Raw genomic sequence first — 21,064 nt, forward strand, 5'->3', positions numbered from 1 at the left:
GGTGGTAACTGTGCTGAAATGCATGGCTCTTATTTGTAGCCTTTGCGCTGAATTTGGAATCTCTTCCTGGATAGCTGGAAGGAAACTCTGTTCCTTTAAGTAGCTCTCAACCTTAATATACATTTATGCATAGTCCTGTTTTTGCATTTTAACTAACTGAAAAGTATATGTTGACTTCAGATTTTTTGCTTTAGATGGCTTTTTATTTTGGATTTTTAGACCAAGTTCCTTTGAGGAAAAGTTGGAATTCAGTTAAAATATTTACAAACAATTGTAAATGATTTTTATTTGTTGACTAAAACTGCCCATAGCATTAATAGAAACACTTGTTAAATCAACAAATATAAAGGTTAATACACTTAAGAAAAATGAAATAGCAGCATTTTCTCCATGTTATCCAACCTTTTTCCAAGCATCCTTACTTTATTGCTTGAGAAATGCAAACTTCCATATCGGACCTTGTGCATAATTTGGGTGGAATTTCATTCGGGTGGAAATTCATTTAAATGAATAGATTCACTAATTCTGACCTACATAATGCAGTGAGAGAATTTTATGATTAAAACCAATGAAATTCTCTCTATTTTTCAGCAACAATGAAATGCAGAAATATTTTATTGGACATTAAGTCTTCTTGTTTTTAGATCTTATGGTCGATACTTGTGTTGATTTATAGTGGTATAATTGCATTAATTGCCAAGACTTACTGAGCTGGGAAAAATAAGGCTTATTTAATCTTCTTTCAATTTGAAGAACTTACTGGATCTTTTACAATTAGTGTTTCAGCCAGTCCTGTCGGTGCTGCAGAAGGGGATGGGTTTTACAGTACAACTTCAGAAGCTTTAAAATCTTAACAACCAACTAATTGGAGAGTATGGTCCAAGAGTTTGGACTCTGTAGTTGTTAATATGAGTAGGGCTATTCAAAGTGAGAGTAGGCATGGAGGAAAGCATACCACTTATTTTTTCTGATTTCTATATTGATAAAAACATTTGGACTACAATAACTGTGTGGCTATAACGAACCTTCCATTTTGCATTTTACTTTACTTTTCACTGAATATTCTGAAGAGTTTTGCTAAAACATTTCTGTTATTCTGTGCTTATTAAATAAGCCCTGTTAAGATTTTCAGATGGCATCTATTTAGGATCCATGAGATAATTCAAGTGGAAGCAATCTCCAGAGGTTTTTAGTCCAATGCCCTGCTCCAACAGCAGGGTCACCAAGGAGGTCAGACAAAGTTACTCAGAGCTTTATTCAGTCAAGTCTTGGAAACCTACAGAGATGGAGGCTGCACAGCCTCCTTGGGCAGTCTGCTTCGTTGCTTGACTGTCCTCATGGGGAAAAGACTCTTCTTTATAGCTGGTCAGAATATTTTGCTCAGCACTTAAAAATTTATAAGACTTATGGGAATGGAATAATTATCTTAATAGTCTCATGCTAATATTCAGTGTGTGATAAAAATCAAAACCATCTAAGCTCAGGTCATTTTTACTACAAAGGAATAGTTGGTCATTAAAAAAAAGCATTATTCTTTTGAGGCATCTGATGTAGAGGAAACCAAACTAGTTTTGGAAATAGAACTGCAAGTGCTTTAAAAGAAAAAAAGAAAAAAAAAAAGTAAATGCCTAGTGGGCTTAGTTTAAGTACTGAAGAGGTGTTTATTTTCATACTTCAAGGCAGATCAGCTTTGAAAGACTAGTTTATAAAATTAAAACTTGAATAATGTATAAATGCTAATAGCTTATGGAATCAGTGGGGAATTCCTTTTGAAAATCAGGTAACTTATATATGGAGTTAATTTAAAAAATCCTTTATACTTTCCAAGGATTTAGCTGTGCAGTTACAATTTCTTTAGACAAATATATGCCAAATTATAACTGAGCTGGAAGAGACTGTCTTAAAAGGTGGGGTCCCCATTCCAGCTATAGCAAAAACAGGCACAGAGATTTTAAAAACAGAAAACCCAGAGAAGTGGGGTAAGGGCAAGTTCTGTGAATCTGTTCTGTCACTGCACTTGCTTGAGGAAGAGATCAGCTCTGTTGACGACCTCCCACAGCTTAACAAATGGATGAAGAAGATGAGTGGTGGGAGAGGAACTTCAGGCTTTACCGTAGCGCAGCTTTCTTGGATAGTTTCTCTGCTTGGTTGAAAGAGTGGGTGATTCCACATTCTCTCTATGCAAACCATGTCAGTGTTGCATCTGACTGCCAACGGCAGATTACTAATGCTCGTACCATATGCTACTACTTAGCAAGAATCTAGGTTGGAACCAGCAGAGAGGCTTTTGATAAAGGGCAGGAAGAAATGAACCACTCCTTTTTCTCAAAGCTGTCTAGTGGAGAGAAGGTATGCTGCTGAAACTGTTATCTTGGACCAGCAGAGTTTGAAGGCTACTAGAGTAAAAGCTCACACAGTATCTCCACAGAGATGATTGAAATAATTCTTCATGTATATGATGATGGCTAAATGGCTGACAAAGTTAAATGCTTGGCCACATTTGAGCTTTTGTGTTTGACTTTGACAACCTCTAGACCTTGATTACAGAATTCTACTGTTTCTGAAATATTAGGGGAACTATATTGTTGTTAGAAGCTTGCAGAAGAAACACCTATGTAAGCAGGGGTGTCCTGATGCTGCAGTTTAAACAGGAATCCTGTTAGCAGTCCCTGGACAACTGCTTATTAGACATGAAGTGGCAGTAATTATTATGGGGAGTCATTCGCAAAGGAATTGAGCAAGTGCATCCACTTTCAAGACACATCACCGTGTCATAATGCAGTCCACTTTCTTTCCCAGCTAATACTGGGTCTTCTAGGATTCTTTATTGGTAAAAGTACTGAAAAAATAATTAGGCTTGCTCGACCCTTTTGTTCTTTCACATATGGGGAACTAGGTACATATGAGTGCAGGCACAGCCTCAATAGATGCTGTTGGCTAATCCCAGCTTGTGTACATATGCATAATGTGATTCTGAAGAGCCATTGTTGTAAGGTAAGTAACTGTTCCCATGGTATTTAGCCATTTATTCACAGCAGTTGGTTGCAGCTGTCATTAAAAAGATTTTTTAATTCTTTTTTCTTTAATGAATAGGCTAGACAGAAAATGTATGCCACACAGACATTTTCTTGTCTTGGACAGAGCAAATATTTCTTATTTCTTGCTGTGTACTGGTTATTGAGAAGAAGACGCAACCAAGATTTATGTGCAGATTTTGGATTAGAAGCATGGGTTCCACTCTGTCAGAGTCCACTGCTCTCTGACCAGTTTCTTTTAGATATTCCACACATGGAGAATGTAATGTTTCATATGAAAGTTTACTTTGATGGTATTTGATGTTATATGGGATTTTTGATTTAGCAGAGTGATACAGCAGTATACTGAAATTGCAGTACAAGTGCATACACTTAGCAAAATATAGCAATTGCAATATACAGTTCAATCACAATACCAGTGTGATCCCCATTATTGATCTCTATAGTATGCTCCCATCTCAACACTGGGGACGCTGGGCGTCCCCAGTTGCCAGAAAGGAACAGGTGGGTTGAAGCCAGCTCAAGCCCCTTGCTCTCTTTGAGATTCTTTTGTTAATTGTTCGGGTTTTGTACTCTGGGTTGGGCTTGCCCATGTATACACTTTCCCCATGTTGGCCTGGCTAACTCAGGGAGACATTCACACTCTTTTGATAAACTCAGGAAAAAACATTTACACCAGTTGATCCACACACCTGGGGTGTAGTCAGCTGATCCACTCAACTGACATAGCTGTTTATCTAAAACAAAGGCCACCCTCTGGTTCCCTTTGTGTTGAGATAAAGTCAGTTTTCTGTGTCACAGCTGTGGTTAATGAGTCACACCCCACATTATTCCTGAGCTTCCTGGGCACCTCGCCCTTGCCCATCTCCTCTGACCCTTCTCCCATTGTAGGGGTTTATTGGTGGGTCACACACTCTTAGATTTATACAGACTTCAAAAGTCAGTCTGAGGTGCAGGTATTTCATTTGTCAGGACATAGAAAGAACAAATTATGTCGCCTTTTGTCTCGATATATGGCAAGACCTAGAGTAGATGAGCTCTCTCAGATTTGGGCAAGGTCTCAGTTATGTTGTTCCTCCTTTAGATTTGTTCTCTGTTTACCTCTTAAACTTTGTCACAACAGTTAACTGCTTCTGCCTCCATCTCATTTTGTCCCTCTATGTGTTTTTCATCTTTTCAATTCACAGTCTACAGAATTAATTAGCTTCAATATTTGTTGGTTGTAGAACAACAGAATCTGTTTAGTGCACTTCTGTGCATAAGACCAGGAGAGCTACCACAGACATTCAGCTCTTGATTGTCTTTGTATTGTTTTTGAGCACTGGCAATTGAATTAGTCACTGTATGATTTCTTGAAGAGAAGAAAGCTTTTTATTATAATTGTAACACACACTTAAACAGAGATAAACACAATTTCTAAAATATGTTGTTTTGAGTTTGTTTTTGAAACAAATTTCTTTAGGTACTAGTCAGAGTTAAAATTATTTGAATGGAGTGATTGTCTGTGTTTTTGCCCTTAAAAAAGTCAGCAAATAAAAATTCAGTTCTGTTTCTTTCAGTTCTATTGACTGAGAAAGGTTTTAGTTAGCATGTTTAAACTACTGAAATATAGCTGTCTATGTAAATAAAACTCTATGGTTACTCCAAGTACCTTGTGTGATTGTTCAATTGGGCCCAAGCAAAGGGCATGTTGTTCTCCCCGTACTCAGGAAAAATAAGTTTAACATTACATGCTTAGAGTTTCAGCCCTTTATGGAGGACTTCTTGTAAAAAATATCAACCAGAAGTAACAGAAAAATCCACTGCTTATCCTTTTCCTTGATTCATTAGCACAGGCACAAAACTGTTACAAAAATCCAAGATAATAGTATAATATGTTTTCACTGAGAATATTTGGGCTATATCCAAAATATGTAGTAAAAATCCAACTGAACTTCTTGATACATCTCAGTGCTTAACTCAAAGTTTTTAAAAAAATAAAATTGCTGGCTAATGAACAGAATCAGCAGTCTTTAATATACTTTTGCAGGGGTGTTATCTCTTGCTATTTAAACTTTATTTTCTTGAAATGGCTTCCGTTTAACATCAGGCTTTCATTGATTAAGTAAATATGTCTGTAGTTAAATAAAGTCACAATGTGAGAGTGCCATGTTACAACTGGTAAACAAAATCCGTAAAGTATTTCCCTACTGAAAACACCATATAATGAGACAAAATTCTAGGAATATATTGATTTAAAAGAAGAAATCAGGAAAATATATTTTAATAAGATTTTGTTTCAGAAGAAAAGATTTTAATGCTTTATTTAAAAATAACTTTGCTTAAAGAATTGTGTTACAGTTTTTGTGTTAAAGCATTTTACATAGGTTGAATTTTGAAATTGTTGGGAAGATTCAGAGTGGACTTTGAATAATAGCTAACTATTGAAATAAAACAATTTCAATAAAATGGCTTTTTTTAAGAAATGGAAATTCTAGTTCTCACATTTCTCTACTTTCATGTCTCTGCAGTTTTAATTTTTCATATAAAATGAGGTATACTGAGCTGACCATTATTTCTCAGCAAATAATTCCATGGAACTATTATCATAGCCACCAGGATCTATCAGCTTCATGTGCATCAAGCTGTTACAAAAGCAAATTAAGTATTAGTAGTTATTAGGAAAGGAATAAAGAACCTTATTATGCCAGTGAGTAAACTGATATGTATACATCTTGAATACCTTTTGTTATAGAAGAATTGGAAAAGATTCAGGAAAGAGAAACAAGGAGGGCCAAAAGCATGGAGCCTTCTTTCGAAGGAATGATTAGGTAGAGGACTGTCTTACTTGGAAGAGTCATATTTGGGAAGGATATAATAGTGGCCTACGAAATTATGGACAGTATGAAGGGCATGAATAAAGAACAGTTGTTCACTATCACTTCACTTCAGGAGCTAGGGATGATCATATGAACCTAGCAAAAGAGAGATGGAGCACAAGGAGAAGGTGGTGGTCCTTTATGCCAGGGTTAGTAGGTGTTGAAGCTACTTGTCAAGTTACTTTGCAGAAGCCAGATATTTGCATGGATTGAAAGGTTGGCTGGGCAAGTTCACAGAATAAAAATCTGTTGAGGGTTACTAAATAGCTGGAAGCACATCTGTCTCAAAAAGTCTGACCTGAAAATTACTGAAGCTGGGAGAGCGTTGGTGCAACTGCCACTTTATGCTTGCATTCTTTCCTAGACATTCTCTTATGGTATCCTGAAGGCAGGGTACTGGGATGAGGGAACTTTTGGTCTGGCCCAGTGTTGCAATTCTTAAATTCTTGTATTTGTACCAAGTTTGATTCATCTTCCTAATGAGGTGCTATTCTTTAGGAACTACCGTTAGCACCAAGACTTTTATCTCGCATACATTAAGGTGTGTTAGCACTAAAAATGAGACTGGAAACTGTGGTAATTTCATATATTGGGGACGGGACATTCATATAGTGCAGACAAAAAGGGCTTGCCTAAGTGATTTAGGAGTTTATGCTTTTTTGAAAGCCAGTGGGACTTCAGCTCTAAGCAATTTAAGCTCTTTTGAAGACTTGCCACAGAAATTTCAATGAAAGCCAAAGAGCTTCCAGTGCACTTAGCTGTTGCTGTTATAGACCTGCACCTCCTCATCTCTCTCTGTGCATTTCTCACTCTGGTCTGGACAAAGCACCAGCATTTGTCGGATCCTTAGCTCAGCAGTTCTGATATCTTACTCACTTTTTTAAATGAGTTACATTGCTGCTGCCTGAACTTGCTAAAGTAGCTGAGTTTGAGGTATTATGGGCATTTATGGGCGTGTAACTAACAAGGAAGAGGTTAGGAATTCATTACTAGGAGTCAAAGGGTAGGTAGAACTGTGGTAACTCATGGGTCATTTTGGACTCCCATGCAACTTTTAGTTGCCTAAACTGCTTTCAAGTACATGCTCCTAAGTCATGTAAGCACCTTTGGAGATTTTTTCTATGTGTATTGGAGTTGATGGCTTTATACTAATGTATATTAGCTGATATTTAGGTCCTAAAGTGATGACTTTTGGTCTGTGTATGCATTTTACACCTAGACATTTCTACCTATTTTTTAATAATGTGTTTTCATGACAATGTCTAACTAAAAAGCATTTGCAAGACAAAAATAAAAAATGTGAATGTATTGCTTATTTAAAAAAAAAATCCAAAGGCTGCAGAAGATAAAATAGCTAAAACATACGTGATAAAAATGTACATAATGTGCGTACATGATAGGATTACGTTCATAACACATTAAATCTTCTAATTGCATAATTCTGAGCCTAATCCTACACTCTGGAGTTTACTAAAGTGGTTTTTGAGTTTGGGAGGTTTTTTCTACAGAGGTATTGTAGAATGAGACTCTTAAGCGGACCCTTAAGTAGGAACACTTGCAAAGTATTATTCACTGGGAGTAAGGGCAGATAAACTGGCCATTTGTGAATGAAGACATGTCTGATCCCAGAGAATTGTCAACTAATCGTTTGCAATTTACTGAAGGTTAGAAGGGGAGGAAAGGCCATAGCCACAATAAAACTTGTAAATGTATTTGTAGTCTGTTGCTGCTATAGTGTCTCCTTTGTTTCTGTACAACAGAGCTGAAACTTGGTTAGTAGTCATAGCTGCTGACTGTGTTTCCCTCCTGCCAGAGGTCCAGACTAGTGGCTTCCTATACATGATTTAGCATAATATTTTCTGCTTTGTGGCAGGATGCCCCCAACCATGCTTGTGTAATTGGTGTTGCTGGTCTTACTTTTCTCCAGACTTTTTTACATTAGAACAGTCCAAAGAGCATTGCCCTACAAATTGCTCGAGCAGTTCTGACTGAATGTCCCTTGAACAAAGGCTTTATGTATTAGTTGCCAGATTTTTCCCAAATGCACTGATATGAAATGTGTCAGCAATGTACTTGGAGTAGATATGCAAACATTGCTATTCTGTTCTTCAGGCTAGCTTTAAGCTAGGTCACATTCGTGCAGCTCCTTCCAAATTTTGGCTAGGTACTGAGAATACAATAAAATTGTGGAACCCAGTTTTGAGGAACAGAATGCAACAAGTTAGATATTATCTACGTTCTGGTGACAGTGTAAATCCAGAACCTCTCTGTGGTCTCTGAGCAGTTATAAAGTCATGCTTGTCACATATGTGGATAGCTCCAAAATTCTGATACATTTAGTATAAATAATTCTGCTGCGGCTGAGGAGCTATCCCATGGAAAGAAAATGAGAGATACCATGGAAAGGTTTTGAAACACTGCTTGTAGTTTTGCTCCCTTTAAAGTCTCTGATTACTTCTCTTGGTTCACAGTCTCCAGCTTGCAAGTCTTGTGCCTTACAATCCAAACTAATTTTCTGTGTTCAGATTTACATTATACAATTTTGACTTCCAAATAGGGTTTATTCAAAGATGTACATTTTTTTTAATGCCTGATTTTGTTGAAAGTGCCTCATAGAGGAGTCTCAGTGTCAAAGGGGACCTAAAGCCTAACTTAGCTTAGAATGAACACATTCTGAAGAAGATGGGTGGATTCGTCTAAGAATGGGATAAACCAGCTAGAAGGCCTGGAGCTTCTTCTGAATGATGGCTTGTGCTGTCTCTACTGCATACTGAATATACTGAAGACATACGCAAACCTCTTTAAAATAGCTAGGTTGGGTGCCAGTACTTTTAAGTGCAGAGGCACAGAACTCATGGCAGAGCGTAAAAATGGAAGGATGCAAGCTGGATCTTAAGGTAGCTAGCCTAGACTGAGCCCATTGATGCTGCTGTGATTGCAGTGTTGATATCCCTCAAAATTATTTTTATAGTAAGACAGGCCTACTTGTGGAAGCCAGCTAATGGTCACTTGGCTTGGCCCAGACCGATCGATGGCCCAATCCTCCTAAAGCTGTGGAGAGGGAACTGTGATGGAACTCATGTTCACTGAAGATCACAAAAGATAATATATGGAGGAAGGAGGAATGAGATACATCAGTGAAGCTGTACCTGCTGGATATAGAACAGAAAAAAAGGAAGAAATTACCTCTAGTAACAGACAGCTGAAGGCGGAGCAGAGAGCAAAGTGACGCTGCCAGTCCAAAACCTGCAACGTGCCCCTCGCAGATTTTGGAACCACAAGTGCCAGGCTGTTTCTTTAGTGCTGGAATTTGCTTGTAGAGCTTATATCTAGAATAATTCTAGAGTGGATATTGTCAAATAAAATAGTTTAATATTTTTTAGAATGTTCATATACCTTCATGTTATAGTGGATGATCTGACACTTCCCTACTTTTTAGTCATGTATAGCCTGTAGAAAAGTTCTGATTGCAAGAAGGACATACGGAAGGGAAGTATATTGTCTGTTCCGAAGTTTCACGTGATGTTAATATGTCAGTGGACAGCAAGGAAATACATCTGTATTTTCAAGCTACCTATTTTCAATCAATGAAAAGGACTTTCTTAGGAAAAAGGCTGTTAATGAGTATCGCTCCTGAACCAATTAGTAGAATTGGTACTCTTTGAATGTCTGTCTTATACCAGGAGAATGTTGACCTTGTCCTGTTAAGCTACTTCAGATGTCTGCCTTAGATTCTGATCTAGTTAGGTACCTAACAATTTATAGCACTCGTTATTCCATACTTTCCGTGCTCTGACTTTTTTTCTCATTATTTGATATTTGCTGTAGCTGGTAAGGGCAACTTGCTGTGTGAGAAACACAGCTAACATTGAAAAAGGAAGATAACTAGAAAGAGTTAAACCTGAGAAAGTGCCAAACTCTATATAAATATAGAAAATCTCAGAAATCTCAGAGAGCAGATGATGGCTAAAATCTCTAAAAACTCTAATCTCTCTAAAATTGGAAGATTTTTGAGCCAGTCCTCTGATTTTTGGACTGATGACCTTTTATCAGTGATTTGAACTGGTATAAGAGGCCTATGCCTGGTCTCTAGCTGAGCACTCTTTCTGGGTCTGTATCTTATCTTTAGAACTATTTTTTCCTTCTTTATAAACTCATCTGTGAAGTCCTCTATTTTTATCTAATTAGTATCTTTCCCGGTAGTTCTACTACATGCTTACGTGACACATCATGACAATATTGAAGGAAAACTTCTCTCTTGATGTATTTTTCATGAACTTAGTTGAAAAATGTATTTTTAGAAATTTTAGGTTTGGGGTAAAGTTTATGTTGCAAGAAACTAAAATCAGCGTCTCACAATCAGCTATGTACTGGTGATGTTCTTTGAGGTTGTACAGCTTTCCCAAATACGCTGATAATACCACTGATTATGGTAAATTTGCAGCTGCTATTCTAATGTTACATTGTCAAAACTGATGAAGACAAATGAGAACATGAAAAAAAGAGGTTGTTTCAGGATGGAATTTTTTTACTGTTGTGGGTGCATTTGCAATTTAGAAAGCAGCAGTATGTAAATGTTTCATCTATAGTGCAATTACCTTAAATATTTGTTTTCATATAAATCAGAGAATGAGAGCTTGTAGTGGTAATATTTTTCCTAGCTGTAACTCAGAATTTCATTTATCCACCCAAGTTAAGTATCAGAAGAAAGTCCCATACAGCCAGACTTTCGTTGTCTGTGGCAGTTTTAAAGACATGGAAAACTAATAATAGAAAAAGCTATTTCTGTTGAGTGATATGTAACTTGTATATTACGCTCTTCCTTCCTTGGTTTAAATAGCTCTTTTTGGTTTGAGGTTTTTGAGGAAGAAACGAAATAAGACGTGTACTTTATTTTAAGGCAAAATGCTGTTGCGGTGTACCACTTTCTATAAGGCTAAGCAGATGCTATAGTAAAGCTTTTAGAAAGAAGTCAAGAAGTATTGTGTCATAAGGAGTATTGCTGCTCACAAGCTGTGCAAATCAAATGAATGATCAAATTTTCAGAAAAGTGGTGAACTGCTGAAGAACTGTGATAAAAAGCTTATTACAGAAACTGAGTAAATCTATTAAGTATTCATTTTATAGCTGCTTTCCACACAATTCTTGAGTATTAGCTACATTGTTTGCACCTATCACTTCTTTTATCCTAGCAAAGTAGATGTATACAAAAAATTAAGGTGAAGCTCCAAGCTACTCACCATTTTTCTTTTTTTTTATTTTGTGTAATTTAGAAATAGGAGCCGGAATTGTCTGATAGCTCAGTGAGCTTTTTAATCTCTCTAAGAGAAGGCAGAGGTCCAGCTCGGATGCAGCTGTGGTTCAGCTTATAGTTTGTAGTTCTAGGTATTGGAACTAGGTGAACATACTTTTTTTAGAATAGTTTTTTGACTGGAATTTAACAGTTAATCAGATATAAGACCTATATGATTAGATGCAAAGATAAGTCAAGATGCATAGCTTAAAGGAAGAAAAAGTAAGAAGATCAGATTCTAATGAACTAGTTAGGTTTTATCATTGGACAAGTGTACATTAAAGAGAGAGTCCTTATTTGAGCAGTTTATGGTCAAAACATATTACAATAAAAAAAAGTGTCAAAAAGTAAGATCTGATTTAAAACAAGTGAAAAATAAAACCTTCCTTTAAGGGATGATGTATTTGGAAATGTTCCCTTTAGTTTCCTTTTAGTTAGGACGGAGCCAGTCCTTAGGTTTAGTTTTGTTTTCCGACAACCTTTTCAAGCAGGTTTGTCAGCAAACCTTGTGATATTATATATATATATGAAGTGTATGTGGAGCTGTCTTGAACCTATGATAGAGCTTTATGTCCATTAGTATCTATCATTCATATGCTCTTTACATTTATATTGTTGGTAATTTTTCCCTCACATGCAATTTGCCATGACTCTACTCTTTGTTTCTTAAACTCTTTCATTAGGAAATATTTTTTCAAAAGTCTCAACTACTTGTGCTTTTATCTACCTCAAGTATTACTCAGGTGATTTTGTAGTGGCTTATGTGTTTATGAATCATTTGTATGTTCATAGTGTTTTTGAACAGTTTGCAATTCTAACAAAAGTTTTCATGCCTTCTTCATATATCATACTTTAGGAAATATATGCCCTGGTTGTTCCTGTTGATTACTTAAATTCTTTAATTTTAGCCATTACATATATTTGTTCACAGTGCTAGTATTCTTATATGTTTCTAATCCTGTTACAGGCGTATGCTAGTGCTAATTTTATGCAGATAGTTCTTTCTGGCACAATGGATGTTTCACAGCTAGTTACAACAAATATTTATAGAGACTTTTTTCCTTTGGGCAATTTCAAGTAATCAGAGTGATGTAAAAGGCAATGGTGTCCTTGAATGTATAAATATGGATTATCAAGTGAGAATAGCTAATTGATTTTGCCATTGTATCCTCTACTGCTAATCAGAAGAACTTTTTGAATTGTAATGCATGTGCTTCAAAAAGTTTTTAAAAAGCCCTAGAGCTCAAAAGGCGGCTACAAAAAGGCCATATTGTATTGGTGGGACACTGACAAAGCTCAGTTTATTCATCTTGGTTAAGATAACATTAGCAAATGACTTGATCATGGAAGAGATCTCTAATGGGGCAGAAGGACTCAACTTTGCTGACAAAGGCATAACAGGATCCCAGAGATGAACACTGAAGTTAACTAACCCAATCTTGAAATGACTGGTCTTTTTCTTAGACTGAGGGGGAATTAACTCAGCGTTAGAAATACTAGAAGAAAAATCAATTAGGTACTAAGATACAAACTCAGAAGTTCCCTAACCTACAGAACTGGAAGGCTATATCAGGGAAAGTACCTATGCTTTTCTACTCCTATTATTCCTGTAAGCACTCACAAAGGATTTCTGCTGGGGGAAAGACAGATGAACCTTATAACCCAATGCAGTTGTTCTTGAATTCTTATGCTGAAAACAGCTTTTAATGTGAGATGAAATAGCTTTTAATGAACTGCTTTGATTTACCTTCTAGGATAAATTACTTGCCTTTTTATGCAAGGGATAGGGGGAGATATGATTTAATCATTGCCATGATGCTTTTTAGCCTTCAAATCTGTGAATGTGTCCTTCCTTTTTTATGGCGGGAACACACTTGCTTTTATGTGAACTTCATAGTTGGACAATTACATGCATTACAGCTTCAGCTGACAGCTTGCAGGGATCAGGAAGAATCCTCCCTCCTCTTCCTGCAATGTACAACTAGATGGGAAAGAAGGTCCCTCTTCCCCTAAAGCATCTGATATCTGCCATAGTTGGAAGTAAGTTATCTGAAAAGGTGGATGAGTGCTTATAGTATTTGCAGAGAACCCATCTTTCTTATGTATTTGACTTGTGTCTTTCTTAAGTGATCGGGATCATACCAATCGTCAGATTAGCAAAAGAAATTTTTCCACAGATCAACTTTGCTGAGGTTTCTTCACTGAAGCCTCTTCAAGAGGTAGTCCATAGCTTACCTCTATACTAATAAATTAAATAAACATGGCTGTGACGGTTCTCTTGTACTGACAGCCACTGGCACAAAATTACTTATGTCCACACTATTAAGCTGTCTTCTCCAGAACAGGCTGCATGCAGTTTGCCTGTTTGTGTGGCCAACTTCTGAGCTTCTCCTGGGAATTTTTGAGATTATTAGTTTGCATGGGACAAATCTGTGCAAGGGACTATTTTAACAATTTGATAATGCAGGTAACAGTATTTTGTGAGTGGTCCCTGTCACTGTTTAGTTCAGTAGTATAGACCTACCCTGCACGTATGTTTTAAAATGGTCACACTAGCACTTCCCATCCTTCTGTTTGGTTCATGGCATGACAGGAATTACAACCGCTCCAATTCTTGACCATCCTGTTGAGTTGGAATAATCTGTCTTTGCAGTTCTCTTCTGGATGGCTTTCAGTCAGCCTTATCAGTGACAGCTGTCCATCCATCATGCATTTCCCTCTTGTCTGATGTGGCTCTTAGGCTCTCTGCAGGTGTGCCTCATCTGCCTCATCAACTGACTTCTGGTCCATTCCGGGTATGAATAGATACATAGTGTACAGTCTTGTCTCTTACCTCTTTCCACATCACACTTACCCAGCATGGTCGTATTTCAGGCACAAATGCTGCCACTTTATCAGGAGGCATACGATCTTCTCTTCCAGCTTGGGTAAAGGATTTACTTTGTTGCGTCCAAATGAAGAGGCTGCCATCTCATCCTGCTTTTCTGCAACCTGAGTGTCTACATTCATAAATCCAAATTTTGTGTTGAATCAAAAAGGAAATAAAGTCCTATGTTGCAAACTGTGAGATTCTTGTTTTTGTATAACTCTGGCTGTTATCTTTTGTTTTAATGGTTGATTGAGATCTTTGTTGATTTGGAGATTTATCCTTTTTTTGATTGTGGTTCCTGAAGTGTTTATGAAGGTCTTGGCTACAACTCCGACCCATCTGTATTTCATATGAAATAGGGATAAGTTCCATCTAATCTCACTGATTATCTGGAAGATTTGTCATTTCAGGGGTTTCTTGGGTTGAAGCTACTATGTGGCAAGTATTGACTTTGTCATCTCCCCCATTTTGGAACTGTTTCTTCTCTAGAAAGAGGCATATTTCAGTGCTCCCATGAAATTTTTTTTCTGGTCTTTCAACTGTGAATTCATACAGTTTACTTACCTGAATGGGAGGGCATCCACCTGATGGGTGTGATCTGCTCAGCTGTTTCTTCAGCCTTCACAATTTTTTTTTCTTTGATTTGATAAGCAGGAAAGGATCCATGGGACAATTTTCTGTCATGGTTGGGAAGCTCATTTGGATGTTTGCCTGACTTAGAACTAGTGATCTGCAAAAGAACAATCTCTCTGTAGTGTTTCAGAGATTCAAGCAAGGTTTTTTTTTTTTTTCATCTTCAAATTTTGCATGTTTTGCTGATGATGCACAGCAGTGCCTCACACTGTATAAGCAAACAAGGGTGAACAGGGCTCCTTTCTTCTGTCAAGAAGCAATGAAGCGGTGGATGTGCAGTATCGTCATAGATATTTACTTCCTGGCAGTTCATCTTCCTTGTATCCACCTCAGGAGGTCTGTGAGTATAGATCAAGCTGTGGCAGAGCTTTTACTCAAGTGGTGACAGCTCAAGAAAAAATTATGTTATCAGGGTCACCAGGAATTTTCACAGGTTTGTCTGAGGCTAGACTGAGATTTAGGAGACCTCCCAGATGTTCTTCTCTTCCCATGGAGGAAGGTATTCTCTATACTGTTCCTCTAGCTCTTTTACTTAAGGTTTTCTTCAAAAGTGCACTAGGACAGGATGGTGATGTTTCTCGTTGTTCTTGCTTGGAGTTCTTGGAAATTTTGTTCTCTGGACCTAATTTGAAACTGCTCCTTTTTTCCCCTAGATTTGTTATTCTCAGAAATTAGGTGGCAAGCTTCATCTACTTTTGAAACTCTCTCTTTATCAGGATGGCTGGATAGTTCTCTGCATTCATTTTTTTTTCTAATCGAGGTGATTCTTGGCAACAGGAGGAAAATACTAATTAAATGGATGCCATCCTTACTCTTTCACCCAATATTGTGCCTCTCCTGAACCATTCAGATCTTACTCAGTGTTAGATAAGCTTACAGTCATCATTTGAGTAAAGGGATTTTCAGATGCTTTATAAAGTGTTACTGACAAAGTAACTGATAGAAGTCACCCCTCTTAAAAATGTATATGTGTAATCTTTCTTCAAAAGGGAAAGCTTAGCATAGTAACTCTCAGATTTTGATATGTACAGTCCACATTTATGTGTGTAGTCTACCGTGAGTCTCTTTCAGGTAATATTCTTCAGTGAGAGGAATTGATGTAGACATGCTTCCTCTTTCATACCCTGCACTGAACAGGAAGAAAGAAGGAGCAAGAGAATTCCCTCCAGAGATAATAAAAAGGAAAACTTTATAGTGTCATATGGCCAGCGTGAGAACTCCCGCAGTTAAAATATACATAAGGACTACACTTCTCAGGGACCATGACATGAGTTACTAGCAAAAAAGCCCTCTCTTCTCGCTATTTTGTTTAATTGAGATTTGAAAGTTAGCAGTGTGAAAAAGAACCAAGTAGATTGGTGGTTGTTTTGGCATTAAATTCTGTGAAATTATGAAAAGCTGTCTGTTGGGTCTTCATGGTTGAATGGATTCTTTGGTAATTCAAAATAAAGTTGGAGGAAGTGGAGTCAAAAACAGAAAAGACAAATTAGGCTGATTTGATTCAGTCATATAGAGAAGCAGATGATAGAATTGAGCTGTTCAATACGTAGAAGTAATGTGAGTTTTGGAACAAATCACAAGCAGAAACTAACCAAATGGAGGGAAAAAATGAAAAAACGGAGCTTGAAAGCAACAATGTGAGCAAAATAAATGCTTTGACGTTGAAAACTTTGAGGTTTTTCACCTGTTAAACAGAAAAATAAGAGAATGTATGAGTCTGCTTACAGGAAATTATTATTGGCTATAAAATTTAAATATTTAATGAAGCCGTTGTTCGAATGCTGTTACTGTTTTGCATATGTTCTTGTAGAAATAGTTAGAGCTTATTGGAAAACAAAACAGTATTTTCCTCGATTTCATTTAATTATCTAATTTAAATTATCTAATTTAAGTTTCATTATCACTTAGGTTTCCTTACCAATGCTAGGCTATGCATAATGAAGAATACTAGCTACCCACCACAAAAAGGAGGGTATGGTAGTCTTGTTTTTTCAAAACTGTAAGAGAAACAAGGAATTTAATTCATATAACTTTCTTCTTAAACATACATTTTATCTAAGGGTATATGACTATAATTGTTTTTTCTACTAGCATTAAAAATAAAAAAAATTAGAAGAATAATACTTCCTGCGTATTGCACAGACTGCCTTTTTTTTTTTGAGTTCAAAAGTAGGTATTAAAGGAATTCAGGGAAGTTTAGTTTTTCTCATTCAAATATGCCTGACCCCTGTCTGCTTTCCTTGAGAAAAAAATTTGCTTCGTGAACTTCAGTAAGGTTGAGTTCAGACTCTGTCCTCAATGCATAAATTCTATTTTTTTTAAGATGTAAGGGACAGGAAGTGTACTCTCTATCTGTGTTGTCTTACAGCTATGTGACCTACCAAACCTAGTTATATTCCAACACATTAAATAGAAGAATGCTGATTCGATGACCTCTCCCTCCCCAAATAGCAAAGGAGAAATCAGTGGGAGCTTTATGTGCATGTAGGATGACACAGTCTGCGCCTCCTCAGTGACAGCAGTGTACATGAACATTTGAGTTCAAAATTAGGACTTAACTCAGCAAAGTGCTCCACACTTTTGTCCATTTAAAATCATAGGGATTCCATATGGCCACAGCAGTCTACATGCGCAGAGAATTTACTGGATTTGATCCAAATTTTAAGCTTTGTTATTTTGTCCATGGATTTGGCTTACAGACAGAACTTACTGCGTTAGCACTGAAAGGTATACATCTCATGATCAGGCTTCTAAATGAAACCCTCTTTGAAAACATTCATTATATGTTGCTTTTAAAACAAGTATCCGGTGGTCTGAAATTAGTAAATATTTGGGTTAAAAATTAAAGCATAAAGCATATCTTCTCATCTTTGTTTTTACTCACCATTCAAAATCACGGGAATTATTCTGAAGCATCTTGCAAGGAAATAATTTTAAATGCTTGAAAATCAAAGACATTGTAATTCTTATACCACTAGCTGTATCATAGGTTTTTGTATTCAAAATGTGGAGTTATAATTCATTGACCACTGTATGTGTTATTAGATATGTAACAGAAAACATTTTAATTCCATTTTCAGCCTGGGATACTTGTGTGTTAATTACACAGAAGCTCATTGAACTTCTGTATTTGGAGGATCATATCCAAAATGATGGAAGTTTTCCTTTAAAGAAATTACTAGTTTTTGGCAGGAATGTGTTTTTCATTTTCATTTGTTATGGTGTATTCTTAGGACACATATAATCATTGGAAGATAATGAAAAGAGAAATCTAATACCAGTTTATCAGATTTTTGATGATTTTTGCTGCAATAATTGAGAGTTACAGTTTTTAATGAGAGTCAAAGTTTGAGTAGTAGGAGTTACAATTAATATTGTTTAGTTTATAAATGCTATGTGGGACTCTAAGAGAATTCCAGTGTGTTCAAAAACTGAAAGTTGTTAAACTTGAATCGGTAGCAGTCTACAGACATGCTGCTGTAACTTCATAACAGCATGGTAGACTGCTTTATGGAGCCGGTGATTACAAAGATCCACTTTAACCATTTTTTTCTTACTGGCAGGTGTCCCACTGGCCTGAGGCCAGCGGCTGTGAGTGTACTGCAGCTTGCGGTTTACACCAGAGTGTAGAAAATGCCGACACCAGCTGGCTGCACATAATTAAGCTGATTGCGGTCTGACAACTTGAACTATGATACAAATATGTGATAAATACACAAAATATCCTACAGCTTTGGTTCTCTGACATACTTTATCTACTTTTTTTATCCTTAACAGGTACGATATCTGCACTTACAAAAACAAGCCTTGCGGAACACTGGGTAAGATTATAAAGAGAAATTTCAGCTTATATTTACTGTTTGTTTGCTTGCTTTAATCTCAGATACTGATTTATTGGCTGATTAGGCATTTTAACTTTATACTTTCAAAATTTTGCAGTTCTATAGGCATGAACAATAAAAGGTAACCTAGATGGGTTTATGCTTTGATAGATTACTGGAACTCTAAATTAAGTGAGCTGCTGTTGGGCATTCCTTTTCTGGCAGCTGTAATGCTGATAAAACCTAGCAGATGACTCAAACTTACCAAGCAATAATTAGAGGAGAGGACTTACTGTGTATTTCCATTTAATCTGTCTCTATGATCTATTAAAAAACACAAACAAAAGACCTCAGGAAAATTACAAAACCAAAAACTACAAAAGAAACAGAAATAGACTTTGAGGTTTATACTGTTGCTGTGTTGTATACAGAGAGGTGCAGGCTCAGAGTGCTTCTTTCACAGACTTAGGGAAAATTAACACAGTGATAAAAATTACAGTAGTATTGGAATTCTGCAGTGCTTTGGCAACAGAGAAACACACATAGCAACCTTAGGTGCAGGATGGAGAGCTATTGTTCTCTCTAAACCAAAATTTTTCACCAAAAGTTGTACTTACTGTATGATAGTTATTACCTTTAATAGTGCTTTAAATTTATGAAAGAAACTTTATTCAGAGACTAATTTATAATTTTTTTTGGTTTGGATCCTTTCATAAGCCTCTTTCTCAGCTGTAATTAAAATATAATTCTAATTCAGCTAGTTCAGTTTATTAATATTTTGCTCATAGTCAGAACCCATCACTGTACTTGCTTTGTCTGTCCCTCTACCACTGTATGCTTTGACAGCCTTGATGCATGTTGATTTTTCTACAAGTGGTCCCACTCAAGTCAGTGGGTAACTTGTGGCACAGGGAAGTGATTTACATGAGAAATGGTATCACAGTTTTGCCTGTTGCAGATATAAGCAGTATTCACAGAATGTTTTAGTATACTACAAATGCTAACGATTATTTCTAAATTTACTAAATGCTTTAGTGTGAAGTCTGCATGGAGGATACAAACCTGAAGAGACTGTCTATACTATATCATAGAATTGGCTTTGCAAGTGTTAAAAGAAGAAAGTTTGAGAGGGAGTGCATTCATGCACGAATTATTTGATATTTATATGTGATATTTTTAACACAGTTCATTAGTATATTAGTTCGCTGTATTTGGCATAAAGGCAGATTCTGCTCCACTTGAATCCAGCATAACAGAGGATAGACTTTGGCACATGCTTTATTAAACAAAAGGCTTGATTTTAAAAATTTTTCACATGTGGTATCAGTTCCAACTCACTGTTACTGGACCCTTGGCAACAGAACCACAATGATTTATTTGCATTATAGGCATTGAATTGGAAGAGAGACAAAGCCCTGTGGCCCTTTTGCAGCAAAGGATTTAATATACTTAAGTTCCACTGACCTCCAGTAACTAAAGCTAAGCATGTGTTAAAGGGGTCTGGTGAACGAAAGTCTCAGAGAGGTCTCAAAATGTCAGGAGAAACCTGGATCATTCGTGTTCAAGGGATAAATAGAAGTAAAGGATTTACTGTGGGATAGATGTCTTTCTCCTATTCCAGCTTCCTAAAATAAGGAGTCTTGTAAGGAGATGTTTAGAAAAGATAGACCTCAAATGTCATCTGCGGCTCTGTGGCTGCAGTGGAGGACAACTTCGTTCTCCTTTAATCTGAACTGTAGACTGGCTTCTTGGCTTGATCTCTGTCACTTTCTACAAGCATGGTAGGAATTATAAATCATTAATCTGGTCCTACAGTCATTAAGCAAGTGCTCAGTTTTGTCTTACAAGATGTGAAGATAGAGATCACTTTATCACCAAAATGGGGCAAAATGTGGAAGGGAACATGACGATTGTTATATAAGTATTCCTATGTCGCCTTCAGAATGTCTTACTCAATTAGAAAAGCATAATTTTGGCAGGTGGACTATAATCATTACATTTTTTACAGGTTGTACACTACAAACAATGTTCATATTTTTCTTAATATCTAGTCCTTTTTATTCTGACACTTCATCCTCTCTCCTCAATAGGTGTGTCTATTTTAGTGATTTGGTTTAGAGCAATTTAAGGCAAATCTTACAGACATACAGTGTTGCCATTTGCTGCCTGTTGGTTTGGTTATCAGAGTAGTTTGGGTGTGTACAAGATAGGTTTGTTTTGGAGAAAACAAAAGTTAGAACATGCACTCCCTAAAAGTCCAAATGCCCCTAAATGAGAAGGTAGGTTCTGAATCACTGCATGGGCCGTATTCCAATGATATCCTCTAATATTTTCCCTTCAGAAAGCTTTGAACTGTGTGTGTAGGGAATATGTTTGGCCTAGGGGATTAAACTGTGACTTGTCCAAAGTATAGTCTCCAACCTGCATACAAAAATAAGCGAAGAACTTTGATACCAGTGCTTCACTCTATTGACCATCTCCTCCTACTGCTCCAAATTACCTGCTAATGTGGACGTAGCTGGTAAACACTTCTCATCTTACTACTTGCTTACTGT

The 21,064-nt window shown here is 36.8% G+C and overlaps 1 protein-coding gene across 8 annotated transcripts in view; it reads left to right on the plus strand.

The window, feature by feature from the left end:
• Nucleotides 1-21,064, plus strand: part of ADAMTS6 (ADAM metallopeptidase with thrombospondin type 1 motif 6) — a 165,053-nt gene that overhangs the window by 46,110 nt on the left and 97,879 nt on the right. For all 8 annotated transcript variants that reach the window (XM_026106722.2, XM_026106716.2, XM_026106717.2 and 5 more), the window contains one exon: nucleotides 18,466-18,509. In XM_026106722.2, the coding sequence (XP_025962507.1) occupies nucleotides 18,466-18,509 (44 nt within the window). The remainder of the gene's footprint in view (nucleotides 1-18,465; nucleotides 18,510-21,064) is intronic.

This window comes from Dromaius novaehollandiae, chromosome W, assembly GCF_036370855.1.
Source record: "Dromaius novaehollandiae isolate bDroNov1 chromosome W, bDroNov1.hap1, whole genome shotgun sequence".
Lineage (NCBI taxonomy): Eukaryota > Metazoa > Chordata > Aves > Casuariiformes > Dromaiidae > Dromaius > Dromaius novaehollandiae.